Source organism: Egretta garzetta, unplaced genomic scaffold (genome assembly GCF_000687185.1).
Source record: "Egretta garzetta isolate BGI_Z169 unplaced genomic scaffold, ASM68718v1 scaffold693, whole genome shotgun sequence".
Classification (NCBI taxonomy): domain Eukaryota; kingdom Metazoa; phylum Chordata; class Aves; order Pelecaniformes; family Ardeidae; genus Egretta; species Egretta garzetta.
Window position 1 is genome coordinate 519,286 of NW_009259178.1, and position 16,354 is coordinate 535,639.

The 16,354-nt window shown below is 38.5% G+C and overlaps 1 protein-coding gene across 1 annotated transcript in view; it reads left to right on the forward strand.

Moving 5' to 3' along the window:
- Positions 1 to 16,354, forward strand: part of SLC44A1 (solute carrier family 44 member 1) — a 159,987-nt gene that overhangs the window by 131,467 nt on the left and 12,166 nt on the right. Inside the window, exons 5-10 of the mRNA XM_009635603.2 lie at positions 1,878 to 1,971; positions 6,737 to 6,906; positions 8,849 to 8,938; positions 10,967 to 11,094; positions 11,598 to 11,784; positions 13,967 to 14,132. Coding sequence (XP_009633898.1) covers positions 1,878 to 1,971; positions 6,737 to 6,906; positions 8,849 to 8,938; positions 10,967 to 11,094; positions 11,598 to 11,784; positions 13,967 to 14,132 — 835 coding nt within the window. The remainder of the gene's footprint in view (positions 1 to 1,877; positions 1,972 to 6,736; positions 6,907 to 8,848; positions 8,939 to 10,966; positions 11,095 to 11,597; positions 11,785 to 13,966; positions 14,133 to 16,354) is intronic.

Sequence of the window (16,354 nt, forward strand, 5' to 3'; positions counted from 1 at the left end):
CTCCCCCCCCCCCCCCCCCCCAACACATACACTTCTTCCTACAGGACTTGTTACTCTAATTGCCTTTATGACTTAGCTTTTGGCCTATATTCAAAGCAAAATAAAATAAATGTAAATGTCTGCAATCTTCTTTTTCCTTCTATTTTTAAGATAAAGATGTGACTCTACTGCTGCCCCTCCATCAAATTCTGGAGTTGCTTGTAGACACACTTGGTCTGGAAGTTTTTGTATCTCTACAAGAACAGATTAAAAAATTTTGCAGCAGTATAGAGCCTTTTGTCCAAAAGAGTAATAATTACTTTTAGGTATGATGTAAGGAAGGTAGTTCTGTCTGATGTCTGTTTATCTGTTGCCATGTTTTCCACATAAGCAAGTAGAGGCATAAGGATTCATATAAACAGTATAATTGAAAATGGAGTTCAGATGTTTTACCTAGTGCCTTCTTTTTGGAGGAAATCTAACTTTCTTCAGTGATGTATTTGGTGTTTCGGACCTGCCCCCAAAAAACCTGATTTGTAGAAGCGGTATTTAAGTAGTGTTCCAGAGACTGCATGGGATAGCCTGCTCAGTTGCCCTCTGTCTTCTCTTTCAGTCTGTAAATAGAAGTCGTCTCTTCATAGAGGTAGCAATGTGGCCATGGTAAACAAGATTTTTGCAAATAGTATTCTACAATTTCAACAAATAATACTTCTGTTTGGTGTGACACAGGCCAAGATAAGGCTGTTTGTCTAAAGTCTTGGTTTAATTTGGGTAAAAGTGTGTATGTATTATCCAGACTCAATTTGTAGAACTCTCTGCTACGAAGTATTTCTGGAGAAGAGACTTTCATAATGGAAAGAATTCAATATTTATAGGGATGAACAAGATGTCCTTAGTTTATGATGTAGAAAAGAACTCTAAAGAACTCTAAAAAAAAAAAAAAGAACTTTAAAGGCTTATGTATCCAGAGCCCTTGCACTGGGGAGTAAGCAATCTGTTAGCAAACAAGCTTGGGAAGAAACTCATGTTGGATAGACAGCTTATAGCGCTGGAGGCTTTCTTGCCTCTTCCTCCAGTTTCTGAGAGACTGCTGCTCCAATCTGATTTGGCAGTTGCTGTATTTCTAGAAGCATTGGCTCAGATGTTCAGTATCTTGATTATAGACAAATGGGAAGAGATCTGTCTGGGTAATGTACTTCCATTAGGCAAGTGTCACGTACTAAGGAAAGCTTAAATTATGTTTAAATTTGGTTGTAGGCAACTTGATCTTTATTGTTCTGTACCAATTTGTTTAGAGAGAGAGTTCAGCTTCGTTAAAAGCTTTGGACATATAATGCGGTCAGAGCTTGTGTTATTTTTCAGCCAACTTTCTAACCACAGGAGTTTGGTTCCTTTGTTCCTCTCCCTGAAGTCTATAGACCAGTTGCATTTCGAAAACATCAACCCAACCACCCCATCCCCGCAAAAAAACCCCAAACCAGAACAAAAACCACTTGAGTGTTTTCTTCCTGTAATGAATGTTGTCTTATACAATATTCATGCACTAAAAATGATCAAGAAAAAGTGTGGTGGAGTAGCAGGGGAGGGTGACTTCGAAGTGCTTTGTGTCCTCTTACACACTGCATTGTGAATTAGCCTTTTGGACTCGAATACACAAATGTTGGAAGACCCAAAGCTGGATGAAGAGTGTCAGTTCTGTTACACTGAAGCCTGTGTTGGGCTCGATTCACTGTTCCCTTACAGGAGGAACTCTAGCATAGCTTTGTGGTAATAACATGAGGAGCTGCAGAATCAGGACCTATATCAGTTTTAATACTGTTTGCAAAGAATAGGAAAATTTGGTTTTTATTTTTTTTCCCCCCATCAATCTTTTTTTTTTTTTTTTTTCCTCTCAACAGGATCCACTCTGTGTAGCTATGAACTACAGCCATCAGAATACACTACAGACCCAAGGGCCGCCAAGTTATGTCCTAAATATCCTGTTCCAGAGAGGTAATATTAACATCTTGTGTGACTGGGGGTGGAGGGAGCAGAGATTTGTTTTGTTTATGATAGTTCTTAGAAAATATGCAGCACAAATTTATTCTGTCTTACAGGTGGATGTTTTAATGTATTATCACCACATGTTTTTAAAAGACATTTTGAAAGCAACTCGTAAAGAAAAACACAAACTATCCATGCATGTGTTACTGAGATTATTGAGCTGGTATCTGCAAGTTCTCTTCTGTGTCATGTAACAGACCCTGTTGAGTATCAGCTGTTTTACTGCCTTTCACCCTATAGCCAGCTGCCTGTCAGCAGTGCAGATCAGAGGCAATTATGGGGCACTTTGGATCTTTGGGAGGAAAAAGGATATATGCATACACAGCTCTTTACAGTGTTCACTTCTTACACCTTACCTCAGCCAGTCAGATTTAGCAAATTGCTTTTTTTTTATTCTTTCAGTCCCCAAATGACCAATGGTGGGATGGCCAAGTACCAAAAAGACGGCTGTATTTTACAAACAGATCGATTTGAGTTTTATTGTTTAAAATATTTTACTCTCCTGCTTTTTATGAAGCAGGAGAGGAGAGTTTGTAGCTCCAGAAACTCTGCTAGCTGTGCTGGCTGGAACTGTGGACATGAGCATTGCTGAGAAAAGAAGCGATCTGTTTGCTGTTGTGCACACTCTTCTGTCAGTAGTTCCTCTCACTCAGAAAAAGCATCCATTGTTTCCTCAAAGTTTAGCTTCTCAGACATATTCAGTAGTGGGTTGCAACTGCAGTCTTGCCCTGCACATAGTTTTCTCTTATGGTTTTGTTAAATGCTATAATTATGTCAGTTCTAAAAACTTTGATTTTTAATCTCTCTTGTCTGCATGGCAGTCTCTCCAGTGAATAATTTTTTTATATTGTAGTGACAATAAGTAGCAGCTGGAATATTAACTTTTTTTTTTACTTTTCCCTGCAGCAGATTAATATTCCATGCAGCTAACCAGCTGTTATAGCTGTAATACAAAAACAAATGAAAACTTCAGTGCCAGCTTGCATACTGAAAAGGCCTGTCAGTCTTAATTTTTGCCAGAATTATATTGACTTTTCTCACTGTGTTCCCTTGTCATTCGGTCTGAATGAATATAGCTTAATAAGAAAACAGGAGGATAGAACAGTGTGTCAGAGCTCTAATGACACTATGTAAATTCCTCACAAAAAACTACCTCAAGAGTTATTTTCAAAAAGCCATTGTGTAGGTGGAGTATTTCTCCTTTTTTGTTTGATATGAATATGTTTGAATATTTTCTGAGATTGAAAAGTCTGAACTTAATGCCCTAAAGCAAAAAAGGCCAATATTGTATCTGTAAACCACTCTGGTTTTCAGATTTCTATAGTTAAACTATTTCAGTAAATTAGTGTAATTTGGAGGGAAAATGGAATCCTGTGGCTACAAACAAATGAAAACCCAGCACCCTGTAGGCTGAGGCATTCAGGGAGAACTTGCCTAGCACTCCTGGTTTCAGATTTGATCTGTCAGAGGTATGAACCACCATCTGATTCCCATTAGGTCCCTGGGATGAAAATAGAGTATGCTGTGAGGACTGTCCCTTGATGTTTTCTGTCTGATGACCAGGCTTCTTCACACCCTTCAGTTGAGGCTCCACCTCTCAGTGGACTCTGATCCTCCAGCTCCAAGGCACTCCATCCAACTTTGACACAGCAGTGCAGTCTAGCAATGCAGCCAGCGATACATGTCTCTTCCAGAAACTGTGCCTAGCACATCTCAGCCTCAGTAGAGCGTGACTTTGCTGTTTAGTTTTGAAATAGAGGACCCTAGAGGAAAACCTATCCAGCTTTTCCCTGCAGCACTATTCATTATAACAGATGTGCCGAGCTGTGTCATGGGGCTGCTCTGTAGAGGTTATAAGGAGCAGGTAGCACCCCAAGAAGGCTCCACACACAGAGGTTGCTATATATGCCCAGGTGTGGTAATGAGAGGAAAAAGCTCTCCTCTGAAATCTAGTACTCGAACCATCAGGCAGGTCTCTTAACTTCATTTGAATATTGCTTTAAAAATACTATTTTTAACATCGTAATCTGCTGGCTTGAACTTTACTTGCTCTTGTTCGTGATTAAGTATCGTGTTGTTATTCTCAGAATGTGTAATTCCATTTTGGTATGTAATATAGCAAGTTATAATCAAGAGGCCATATAAAATAGCACATGTCACTGAGAATAGATCTATTACTGTATTTTTTATTCAACAAGACACCTTACCTTGCCCACTCATTCAGTCACAACCACTGAAATAGCAGCAGATCTCAAAAGGCAGATTCTCAGGAGTCCTATTTACTTAAGAAAGCTTGTAAGAACCACTAACCTCATTTTTTTAAATTAATTACAACAAAGTTAGAAATTAATTATTGCACACGAAAATAGGTAACTTAAAATGTGTAGTGAAATTGCTATAGCTTAAGGGGTGTTAGATGGGTAATACAAACTCTGGTACACAAAAAGCATTTTTTTCCTCTGTTGGGATGTATTTTGGCACAGTATTTTAATCCTGTTAGCTTCCCTTTTCAAAGTGGATGTTTTCGTATTTGGATGCAGGAATGACAGTCTTTTGCCTGCTCTCAGCTCATAATTTGCACTGTTACTGATATTGACAACTTCTAAATGCTCTAGGCTTTCTGCAAAGTTGGAGCAGTTAACAATTAAATAAACCTCTCAGATTTCAGTATTTCGTGGTATTATTGCATATAATGAACGGCAGTAAGCTGCATATTCCAAAATAGGTTATGTTGTAAGAGGCTGAGAGGATACACAGGCTGCCTTTTAAACAGGGCAGCCATCATTATGGGTTTAGTTTGGTTTTTAACAACTGTGACTAATTCACAATTACTTTGCTGTACTTAACTGCTGTCTTCATCACTACCTAAAAGTAGACAATCAACATGAGCATCTCCAAATGCATTTGCCTACTCAACACAGTAAGTTAAAAACCATGTAATTTACAACTGTCAGTCACTTCAAACAAAAACCTAGGATCTATTAATTACCTAGGTATAGCAGGTGATCATAATTTCTCCTGAATTCTGTGCAGAATAATTACACACTAATGTTTTTCAGCATCTCGTGTTTTTTTCCCCCAAAACAATGCATAGAAAGGATGTGCCTAAGGCAGCTGGTTTAGAATCATAGAATGTTTTGGGTTGGAAGGGACCCCTAGAGGTCATCTAGTCCAACCCCCCTGCAGTGAGCAGGGACACCGCTAACTACATCAGGTTGCTCAGAGCCCCATCCAACCTGGCCTTGAATGCTTCCAGGGATGGGGCCTCCACTGCCTCTCTGGGCAACCCGTTCCAGTGTTTCACCACCCTCATTGTAAAGAATTTCTTCCTTATATCTAGTCTAAACCTGCCCTGGTTTAGTTTAAAACCATTACCCCTTGTCTTGTCACAGCTGGCCCTACTAAAAAGATTTTCCCCATCTTTCCTATAGGCCCCCTTTAGGTACTGAAAGGCCACAATCAGGTCTCCCTGCAGCCTTCTCTTCTCCAGGCTGAACAAGCCCAACTCCCTCAGCCTGTCCTCATAGGAGAGGTGCTCCAGCCCTGGATCATTTTTGTGGCCCATACTCACTATGTGTTTTAAATGACAAAATTTTGGAACTGCTTGAGCTTAACAAATAGTTACTGAGTACAGAAAATCACTGGTTTATAGGTCATTGCTGAAATGGGGAAACTGCAAAAGGTTATGTGCATTGCTGCTACAGTCCACTGAAATCTTTTAAGTAAGGAAGGTTGGGGACGGTGAAACAAATTCACAGGTTGGAAGAAAAGACTGACAATACGAAAGACATTTCTTTCATTGGATACAATTACAGGAAGGAACGTGTAATTCATGGAACATATGTCTGAGGTGTAATTGGGAAGATTGATCAGAAGATGTAATAGGCCACTTTGCAATCTGACACCATTTATGAGCAAGAAAGGCAGCTACTTAATGGGAAACGTTTGGAAAACAAAATTACCCATTCCTAAAGTGAAGTTTTTGCTCTCTTGTATCTTCCTCTGATGGACTTGATAGCAGGCAGGTTCTGCTGAGCATTCTGCAAAGTTTAATGCATAGCATCAGTATTTTGGGGGAAGATGCTTCCAAAACAGTTCAGGAATAACGAAACAACAGAGGCATATTTGCATGTTTTGCAAAGACTGTAGTGCATAATTTTAACAAAGTTAATGAAAGTAAACACTGTGATTGTAATCTTCAATATGAGAGCAAGCGTAGTATGGGGAAAGACTAAGAATAAATATATTGGTTTTGCTTGGCAGCAGCTGTAAGTGCTGATGTCTTCTGGCATAACACAAATGCTTGCAAGAAGAGTATTGCCATTCTGGGATTGCTTTTGCTGCAAATGTGGGCCAGTATTCCACTCTAACGCAAGTGAAAGGCATTGTTTCAGCTGCTGGTTCACCACTTGACACTTAAGCACAAATAGGAACGTGTATTTTCTGAGCCTTGCCGTTTAAGGGTGGGAGGGTAATAATTTCCTATTGGACTGTGCAGTCCAGCCTCACAGGGTTACTTGTAAGAACTGCATCACTTCCCATTATGATCATCCTCATTCCAGCAGCACTTGTGCATTCAACACATGGTTTCTGGTTATGATGTTATGAGGGTGGAGTGGTTGCATCTATTCACCTTTCATTTGTGTGTTGATGTGGCATTTATATTAAGTAGGAGTAATTTTTTTTTCTGATTTTTTTTTTCTTGTGTCACCAGTGCACCTATTCCATTCTTCCATCGCTGTGCTCCTGTGAACATTTCCTGCTATGCCAAGTTTGCAGAGGCCCTGATCACCTTTGTCAGTGACAGTAGTGTCTTACACAGGCTGATTAGTGGAGTTATGACCAGCAAAGAGATTATAATGGGACTTTGCTTGTTATCACTAGGTAATTGTTTTTCTCATTACTAGCTATTTTTTAGTACTGCATTAGGAGATTGTTAACACCCTCTAACCGCAATATGAGCAAAAAAATGTATGATAGCAATGAGGACTTAGGAAATGGTTCAGAATGCTTTTTTTAAATGTTATTTGACAGCTGGATAACTTAATTCAGAAGCAATACACATATGCATTCCTGTTCTTTCTCCTCTTCCACTGATTGTGTGATATCGAGGATGTGTGGCAGTTGATAAGCCAATATTAGTTTTGGTATAGTTAACAGAGTATCTCCATTATCCTTATTTTTATTATAATAGTTACTTTCCCCTTTTCTAATATTCGTCTTCCACTAACCCAAGTCCAAATAAAGTCTTTCCAAATACAAAGGTTAAGGTGAGAATTGCACAATAGCACACTCTTCTAAAATGTAGGGGGTTTAGTTTGTTTCATTTAATATACTTGTGAAGGGATATGAGAACTTTCAGAGGGAAAACAACAAAGTTAGGTGCCCATTTGTTGTATTGTATGCTACCCCTTTCTCCCCCTCCCCCCAAAGTTAAAAACTTCAGGCCTTTGAGAACCTCAGCCTTGTCTGAATAGCTGGAATTTCCCAGCAGTATAGAGGTCCTGAATCGTTTCTAGAGTTGCGAGATGCCTCTGGCCTATAGAGTGGCACATGGCGCTAGACTGAAGTGCATTCCCAGCAGTATAGAGGTCCTGAATCTATAGAGTGGCACATGGCGCTAGACTGAAGTGCTATTTTAACAGGTTCTCGTGAATTAAGGTGGAATGCTACTCACCCACATAAGTTACTTTCCTAATGAGTTTATTCTACTCCTACCAAGTATAAAGTCTGAAATCCTAAAATGGGAAGCTCAAGATACTGTCCATATATATGAGCAGTGTGTGGTTTAGAAAGAAACACTGCGAAGCTGTACCAGATAAAGAATTCCTTTGTTTTCAGTCTGCCTTTGTGGTTAAAAAAAAAAAAAGAGGATGCTAGATACCACTAAAAAACCCCAAACAAACCACTAAAGACCACTGAGTATATTTTCAAATATAACTGGAAAGCTGTTTATTCTTCTATCTTGACAGCTGCAGTATTTGCTAATGGTAGAAAGACTGTGTAGAACCTGAAAGCTGGTGGCTAATTAGCAGTGCTGCTATTGGGTTAGAGGCAGAAGTTAGTACAGAATTTTACATACAGTTAATTTAAAAAATATTTTTCATACCTTCATAGATAAACAGAATTTATTTATTTTTAAACAGTGGGTAAGATTGTGTGATTCAGCAAGCCAGGTTCCAGTGGTTTTCATGTAACTGCTGTACACAAATAAGTATATGCAAAAATATGTGCATGCACTAGCACACCACTCACTAAATCTTAGTTGGCTAAGATTGTAGAGGGCTTTTTAACACTCAGCTCCTGAATGCCAGTGGAACTATATGAGCAAAGCTTGTTAAAGAGCTCATGTTGAATGTTGAAAATAAAGTAGTAATTTTTTTGCTTTTTACTGGCATGACATTTTGGAATACACAGGTGTCACATTATCTGCACTTGTTTGACAAGTGTGTTTGAGTGCAAATTCTGCTCTGGCCCTCAGGAGGTGTGCTCATGTTACCAGATATGGAGTACTATCATGTCTTGCTGTCTGTTTTGTCATTGTCTAAATACATCTCTGTCTTTATGTACACATTATGTGTTGTATTTAATGTACCATGTAAATGTATGTATGCTTCCTTTGTTTTAATCAACAATATCAAAGCAGAAGGTGTAGAGGTGCATAATTCGCTTAACTATCTGTGCAGTGAGTTTGTAAGCCTCAGAAAATAAATCTCCGTCTAAAAATTCTGTTAGAGGGCAGTTATCTTAGTGCAGTGGGAGAATTAGGAAGGCTATTTCTGCTTGAAATGATTGCTCTACTTACTTTATTTGTCTTCTTTTGCAGTGTTGTCCATGATCTTGATGGTTATAATCAGGTACATTTCAAGAGTACTTGTCTGGATTTTAACAATTCTTGTCATTCTGGGATCACTCGGTAAGTCTTACTTGTCTCCCAGTTTCTGAATGCCTGGTTAGAACCTTTGTGCTCCGTCTCCTCAGGCCGGCTACATCCTGGACAGATCTTAGACCATTCATTTCCCTTCAGCTTTCCTTTGAGTCCCCTGCAAGACAAATGTCAAAAGTGCTACCTTTGTAACTGCAGTCCTCTCCCAGAGAGTATGCTGCTCCTTAGAGATTTGCTGCACAACTTGCTTGGCTGGCAAGCTTCCTGTCAGCCTATCTCATTAGAGCCCACACAGGCAATGGGGGATATTCCTCACAGCACTTGTAGCACAGTCCTAAATGTTGCCTACTTCTTAACATGCCTTCCAAACATGTGAGCAAGACGCGGCTAGTCTGGGTGTGTCTGATGGCATACCCACCTGATGGGCGTATTCAAGTGTGCAGGAATCAAAGGACAATTCTTGTTTATGCAGCCTCAGGGGACCTTTAGCATGTAGATGTGTCCACACAACCCTGACAGGTTCATCAGCTCCTTCAGTCCTCCGAGTGGTTCTGTAGGTGTATCTAAGATCTGTTCCTGAGGAGAGGAAGCAAAAGTGCTTTTCTAGAATTTCTAATGAAATTCTTGTACTTCCGTATGACTCAAAGTCCTGCATGACCTATGTCATATATGAAAAGCAACCAGCCATACCATCTTGGGAAAGGCCAAAGATTGTCTCATCCAAAATGATTTAGCTTGCGTAAGGACAGCCTTGCTTTATCACATCAACTTTTACTTTAAGTTTTCTATTACTGATACTCAGTAACAAAGCCAAAAATGTATGGGCAGATGACTGTAGGGAAGGAACAAAAATAGAATAATTAAATTAGGAAGTACTAGCGATTACATTTTTGCAATGCATGACTGCAAGGGATGGAAAAAATCCGTAGACCATCTATGTCATTTCAGGAGCACTTTGTTTTAATGCTTACTGTTCATGGGATCTCTGACCACAGATAAGGGAAAAAACAGGGTTTTTTTTCATTTATATTCTCTTTAGAAGCTGAGCAACTATGTTGAGTGAAAGAGTTGAATGACTTATTGCCATCTGTTATTATGTTCTAAAAAATTGCATCAGTTACACAGACTGAATAAGAACATGTCATTTGTGAGGCATATTACTTATTTGGTATTCACTGTTTGTTTAGGAGACGCCAAAAGAGCATCCTCCATTTTAGACCTGAAGGGAGTGCCTTCAGCAAAGACTTGTGATCTCTAGATAAGCTTATGCAGCTGATTCAAGAATAAGAACAGAACAGAGAAGGATACTCAAAAGCCTCCCTGAGGGGCTGCAGTCTTGTATTTAAGAAAAGTTCTACCTTGGAAAGGTAGCTAGAAAATGGGAACGGAATTCTGGCCATAAGACTAGGATTTCATAACAGCAGTTAGAAGAAAGTACCTCACGCTATATTGGTCTCCTGAGCCTTTCACTGATGTTTTTTCCAGTGCCCAGAAGACATTGTCTGAATGCAGGTGTAGCTATATGTCATTAACCTGGGGTGCAGTTTTCACTATCAGGGCTGTTCCTTCTCTTCTCGATTAGTCTTTCCAGGAGTTGTAGACTCCTCCTTATGTTCCTCTTATTTTGCATCCTAATCCAAAGGTCTCTCTCTGTTACCCCTCCTAAATTCTTACTCACTACCGTATTATACACATATATACATACACGCTACCATATAACTCTCTATTCTTTTTGTTACTCTATTGCCTGTCTGGTGGGAGTTGTGGTCTTCGTTGCTAGGGCTCCCTATGAGCTAGTCCTGAAACAGAAAGAGCTGCAAGTCTCTTAAGTGGTCATAGTGGGGTGAGACTGTGAAAAGAGTATATCCACTTGAGAAAAGGGCAATTCTCCATCCTCAGAAGTTCCTGTTGCATTAGCCATCAGTGCCCTTGAGCATTCTGTACCAGACTAGACTTAAAAGAAGAAACTGTTTAGTTTCTTTCATATGAGGTAGTAGAGCTGTGTCACACAGAAGGTGCATCTTTCAGTTATCCTTTTTTGTTTTCTCTAAAACATAGGTGGTACAGGAGTCCTGTGGTGGCTCTATGCTAAGCAACGAATATCTGCCAGTGCTGTTGAGACTCAAATAGCCAAAGACAATCTTCAGGCTCTTCTGATCTATGCCATTTCAGCTACAGTCTTCACGGTATGCTTTGCTAATGACTATATTATTTTCTTGTTAAGTCTTACTGGCTGTCTCTGTGTTTTTTATTCAGGTGAGAGGTTTATATTGCACACATTTTTGAAGAGTTTATTACTACTGCAAGCTCTATTTTGATTTTTTTTTTTTTAGATGACAAGTCCACCACACTATGCCCAAATACAGATGTTAGACTGTATTCTTTGTTAAATCTTGCTGATTTCACTGGTTTGTAAAACATGATTGAGGATAGAATCTGGTCTAATCTCATAAGGCTGAGGCTGATGATGATTCCAAATAAATAATTATGAGATTGGAATTCCCAAAAAATACAATTTGGAAAATAATTTATCACCAGAAGAAGCTGATACATGTTTTACATTTTGATCTTGTGGTCTTATAGATAGGGCATATGTTAATTTGCTGTGTTTGAATATCCTAGCTGTGCAAAATGATAGCTTGCTTATTTTTCAATTCTTTAAATGTGATTTGGAAACTTCTCCCTCTAGGTTATCTTGTTCTTGATAATGTTAATTATGCGCAAACGAGTAGCTCTCACCATTGCCTTGTTCCACGTGGCCGGCAAGGTCTTCATTCACCTGCCGCTGCTAGTCTTCCAGCCATTTTGGACATTCTTTGTGCTTATACTCTTCTGGACATACTGGATCACAGTCCTGCTTTTCCTTGGTACTACAGGTAAGCAGCTACCAGGCTTATTTTAAATAAATTCCACTTCATTTTTCTATGATTACAGGCAGAGTTGGTTTAAAAGCATGTGGAAACTCCTAGAAAAAAGCCCACATATTATGCCTCTGTTGTTGTCTGCTTCAGTGACTTCAAAACACTTGTTTCAAGAAAGTAGTTGTGCATTTGAGTCTGCATTCCCAGTATGTTACTTTGTGCCTTAGGCCAGCTTTTTGATTTGATGCAAGTTGGCATGTTGTAAACCACAAGACTCCATTAATAAGACTGCTGTAACAATTTTTCAAGTAATTCCCTCTAATTCTACATAAACAGGTCAAAACCATCTAATCTTAGAGCTAATTTCATAAGGTATTGTATTGTAGCCAGAACTCACACAGATGAAGACGGTAATGAAAGGGCTGTTGCACACATTTACTGTCTCCCAAAATGTAAATACACTCAAAATAGTGTTAAGTTGTTCATAACTTAGGTGTCAGTATTATTGCAGCATTTTCCAGGATTATTAGGGAGGTTTTTCTGAGAGCAGCGAATGAACTCTCAATTTCTGCCTGCTGTAAGGTGTGCAGAAGATGAGAGCTTTGTTTGTGCTCAGGGTCTGACAAGAGCTTCTAGAATTAGTCAGTCCTGTAGGTTCAAGTCTTAGTTACTTCAGCAGAGAAACCTAGCAACTGCTTTTTAAAATGGGAGATGTCTGTGTTATTTTGCAGTAAGTTGTAGGCAACAGAGACCATCATTCATTATTAAAACCTTAGACTTCTGAAATTTATTGTTTACTGCTGATCCAAAAGTAGCAGTGTTTCAGGTCACAGAGCTATTTCAGAATAATAGAAGATAAATATTTTTTATTTCATAGCCTGAATTCTTAGGAAGGGATGGAGGTGATAGAACTCACATGTTCTTGTTCTCATTACTGTTAAAATTTTTAGTTTTCATTACATGCTGTGCTATGTGCAGAAAATGTTCGCTTCTGAAAGTGAGTTAAGTCTCAATCCCGTGGTTCACTCTGTGAGTTAAAGACCACTGCACAGGGACTAAATTTGTAGCAGAATTTAAACTGATACTATATTTCTCTGACAGAACTCTTCGATTGGCCTTGATTCTGCAAAAAATAATTTATGCTTTTAGCTTTATATGCACTCAGTATCTTCACTGATACCAGTTAAACAAAATCTTTTTGCAAATAGGGCCAGGTCTTTGCAATCCAGACCAGGAAAACTGAAAAAGTGTACATTATTGTGTATGAGAGGAAGCCTACCCTTAGGAAGAACTTGCTCACTAAAACCAAAACAATTTCAATAGTTCAATTTATTCACAAGAAAATACTGGGGTTTTGTATAAGCATAAAAGCATAGCTAAGAACGTGGAGAAGGTGCTATCAATGCTAAGTCTAGACATTGGCTTTCAAGGTAAGCATTTTATACACGTGATGTTACTTTCAGTATTTTTCTGAATCTTATTAGCTGTTCACATAACTGTTGTATAAGATGAAACATCTCAATGTGGGTTAACGCATTGAAATAGAGCTTATTCTAGGAGGATTCTGACGTGCTGTCAGTCTCAACACATTATACTGCTATTCAGATGAGACAGAGGGTCAATGGATTTCTGAATGTATGAAATCATGTGTTTAGAATCACTAAAGCTTCTCCTTATGTCTGTAAATACCTTTAAAGCTAGAAATAGTGTTGAAATACATGTACAAAGACTTACATAAGGAAAACAAAAGTGATTGTTAATGTTGACATCCAGCTGTAAGGGGCTATGAAGTTTAATATTGATTCTTGACTGTATGAATTATATCAACAGAGCAGCAGACTGAAATTACGAATGACTAAGGCAGGCTTCTGTACTATATAATTTTAAGACTTTTTGCTGCTTGGTGGTGGTTAGTTTTTGAAATTTTTGCCATGTGGCTATAACTTAAAGGAAGTGATGCGGGACTTTGAGTATACTCAGAATATTCGTTTAGTGTTTTTTTGAAATGCTGTTATACTGATTGTCTCAAAAGCTGTATCTTTCTTATGAACAGTCTTCCTAAACATGACATTTAGTAGTGTTAGTAGAAGCTAGAGGGGTTCTGCTCTAGGTGGTTATGAACTGCTAACAGCATATGCTTCCTTCTTTCTGAGTTGATGTAAGCACCATTTCCTTTTTTACCTTCATTTATTTCTAGGTACTCCTGTACCAAATGAAGAAGGATTTGTTGAATTTCGCATGGTAGGCCCTTTGAAGTATATGTGGTGGTACCATGTAGTGGGCCTGATCTGGATCAGTGAGTTTATCCTAGCCTGTCAGCAGATGACAGTAGCAGGGGCTGTTGTGACATACTATTTTACAAGGTAAGGATAGCTTAGCTCTACTGTGAGCAGCCTAGGAATGGAATTAGCAGAAATTATGAGGGGGACAGCTTTTGGGGAGAATACTTGCTTCTGTCCTGAAAGTTGGAGAACAGCTGAATTGTATTGACTCTTTTTAAATCATGTGAAGTCCTAAAAGAATCTCTTCTGTTGGTTATAGATGTTGTTCTTGATATTTAGGACTTGAAGTCTTGTTTGCCTTGTAACCTGTGCACATTGTACGGACATGGATGATTGTTTACAGAGCAGAATGCACCTGGAAGATCATCTGTAATGCTAATAATTAATGCTGATAAGCTTGGTAGAGATAAGAAAATAGTGAAGGCAATTGATTATTATTTTTGATTGCAAAACAATGCCCTTTACATTACTTTCAGCGCTTCATTAATCTTTCTTACACAAAATTGCTTAAGGTGTACTTAGAGTCATCATTTACATATAGATTCTGACCAGAACATGTTGAAATAAAAAGTGATGCAAAATGTGTGTGCATTAAAGCTCCATATTTCATTACTCTATTTGTGTACAAAGTTGTGTATCCGGACATACTTTACACTGGCTATTCTGTATGTATACTGTATCTATTCAAGAAGACAATACTAATTATTAAGCAATGTTTTTACCAACCTTCAGGCACAAGAACTTTGCTTCACAAGAAACTGATTTCAGAATCATAATTAGCTTTGGGGTTTTAGTGTGTAGTATTTGAAAACTTTTCTGAAATTGCAGTTGCTTAAAATATACATTAAATAAGTGAAAATTAATGTTTGGGTTTGAGCCATTTAGGACACACGTTTTTCAGGAAAAAATGGTATCAGGTGCTTTGTTAGTGTTTCATGAGAGGAAATGGTACTTCAGTGATCTGAAGCATTACATTTTGGTATGTAGAGCAGAACTATGGCAATATTTTTGGTTAAGGAAAAGAAGCAAGTACACTAACACCAGTTTTATAAAAGTTAGTTTAATGAAGCTTCTCCACATGTCACACTAGATCTAGTAGTTTATGATATGTTTCTTCCAAAAATGCCCCTCCCCCACCCCCCCAAAAAATGCCACATCTTTGTTCAAGAAATAGATGAGTAATTTTCTTTCCCATGTTCTCAAAGCCTTTTCCAAATAATATAAATACAACTCCTCTGGATAAAAGAGCAGCATGAGTAGGGGATGTTGACAAGATATGTAGCAATGGTGGTTTACTTAAGAAAGGAAACCCAGGATGTTGGAGTGATGCTGTCCCCAAGAAGTACCCTAAAAACACATGTAATTCTAGTTCAGCTAGTGGTTTTGATATGTGTTTTTAGCCTTTCATATGAAGAATATTTTATATAAAATTTTCTAGTGATGTCCAGCATCCACACTCTATTTTTGCCATGTGCTTTTAAGAGACTTTTTTTTTTAAATCGTGTCTTAAATAATGCATGCAGAAATTTTTCAAGTGTATTATTCAGATCACAAATGTTTAATTGGTTTGTCTTTTTAATTGAGACTGTTATCTGAATTACATTTGACTCCTTATCTGCCCTAGTCTTTTAAACAGTATCAAAGGCAAGGAATTCATTTACTGTGCTGACAGAAATTCTGTTATTTAATTAATGATGAAGTCCTCCAGTATACCAATGAAATACATCTGTGAAGTTATTACAAGATGTTACAAGGATGTAATCTTGTGAATAATTAAACTAGATTGATTAAAGAACTAGGAAGATACAGAGGAAAGAGGATAACTTCACATTGGAATAGATTACTTAGCAATGTGTATGCTTAATCTGTAAATTTATGTATTTACTATCACCTGAGGGTGAATCATTTTTCTTTTACCTGTACCCTATCATTCCATAACAGGAATTTTATTTTAAGTTAGTAAGTACCCACTTTTCCATACTGATACCCTTTTCTGCATTTTAAGGTACAATTCTAATCTGAAAAGTGACCTAGTAAGGAAGGAAAGGGCATTTTGTGGCTGGAAAGCTGCCTGGCGGAAAAAGACCTGGCGATACTGGTTGACAGCCGGCTGAATATGAGCCAGCAGTGTGCCCAGGTGGCCAAGAAGGCCAATGGCATCCTGGCTTGTATCAGGAATAGTGTGACCAGCAGGAGTAGGGAAGTGATCGTGCCCCTGTACTCGGTGCTGGTGAGGCCGCACCTCGAATACTGTGTTCAGTTTTGGGCCCCTCACTACAAGAAAGATGTTGCATTGCTGGAGC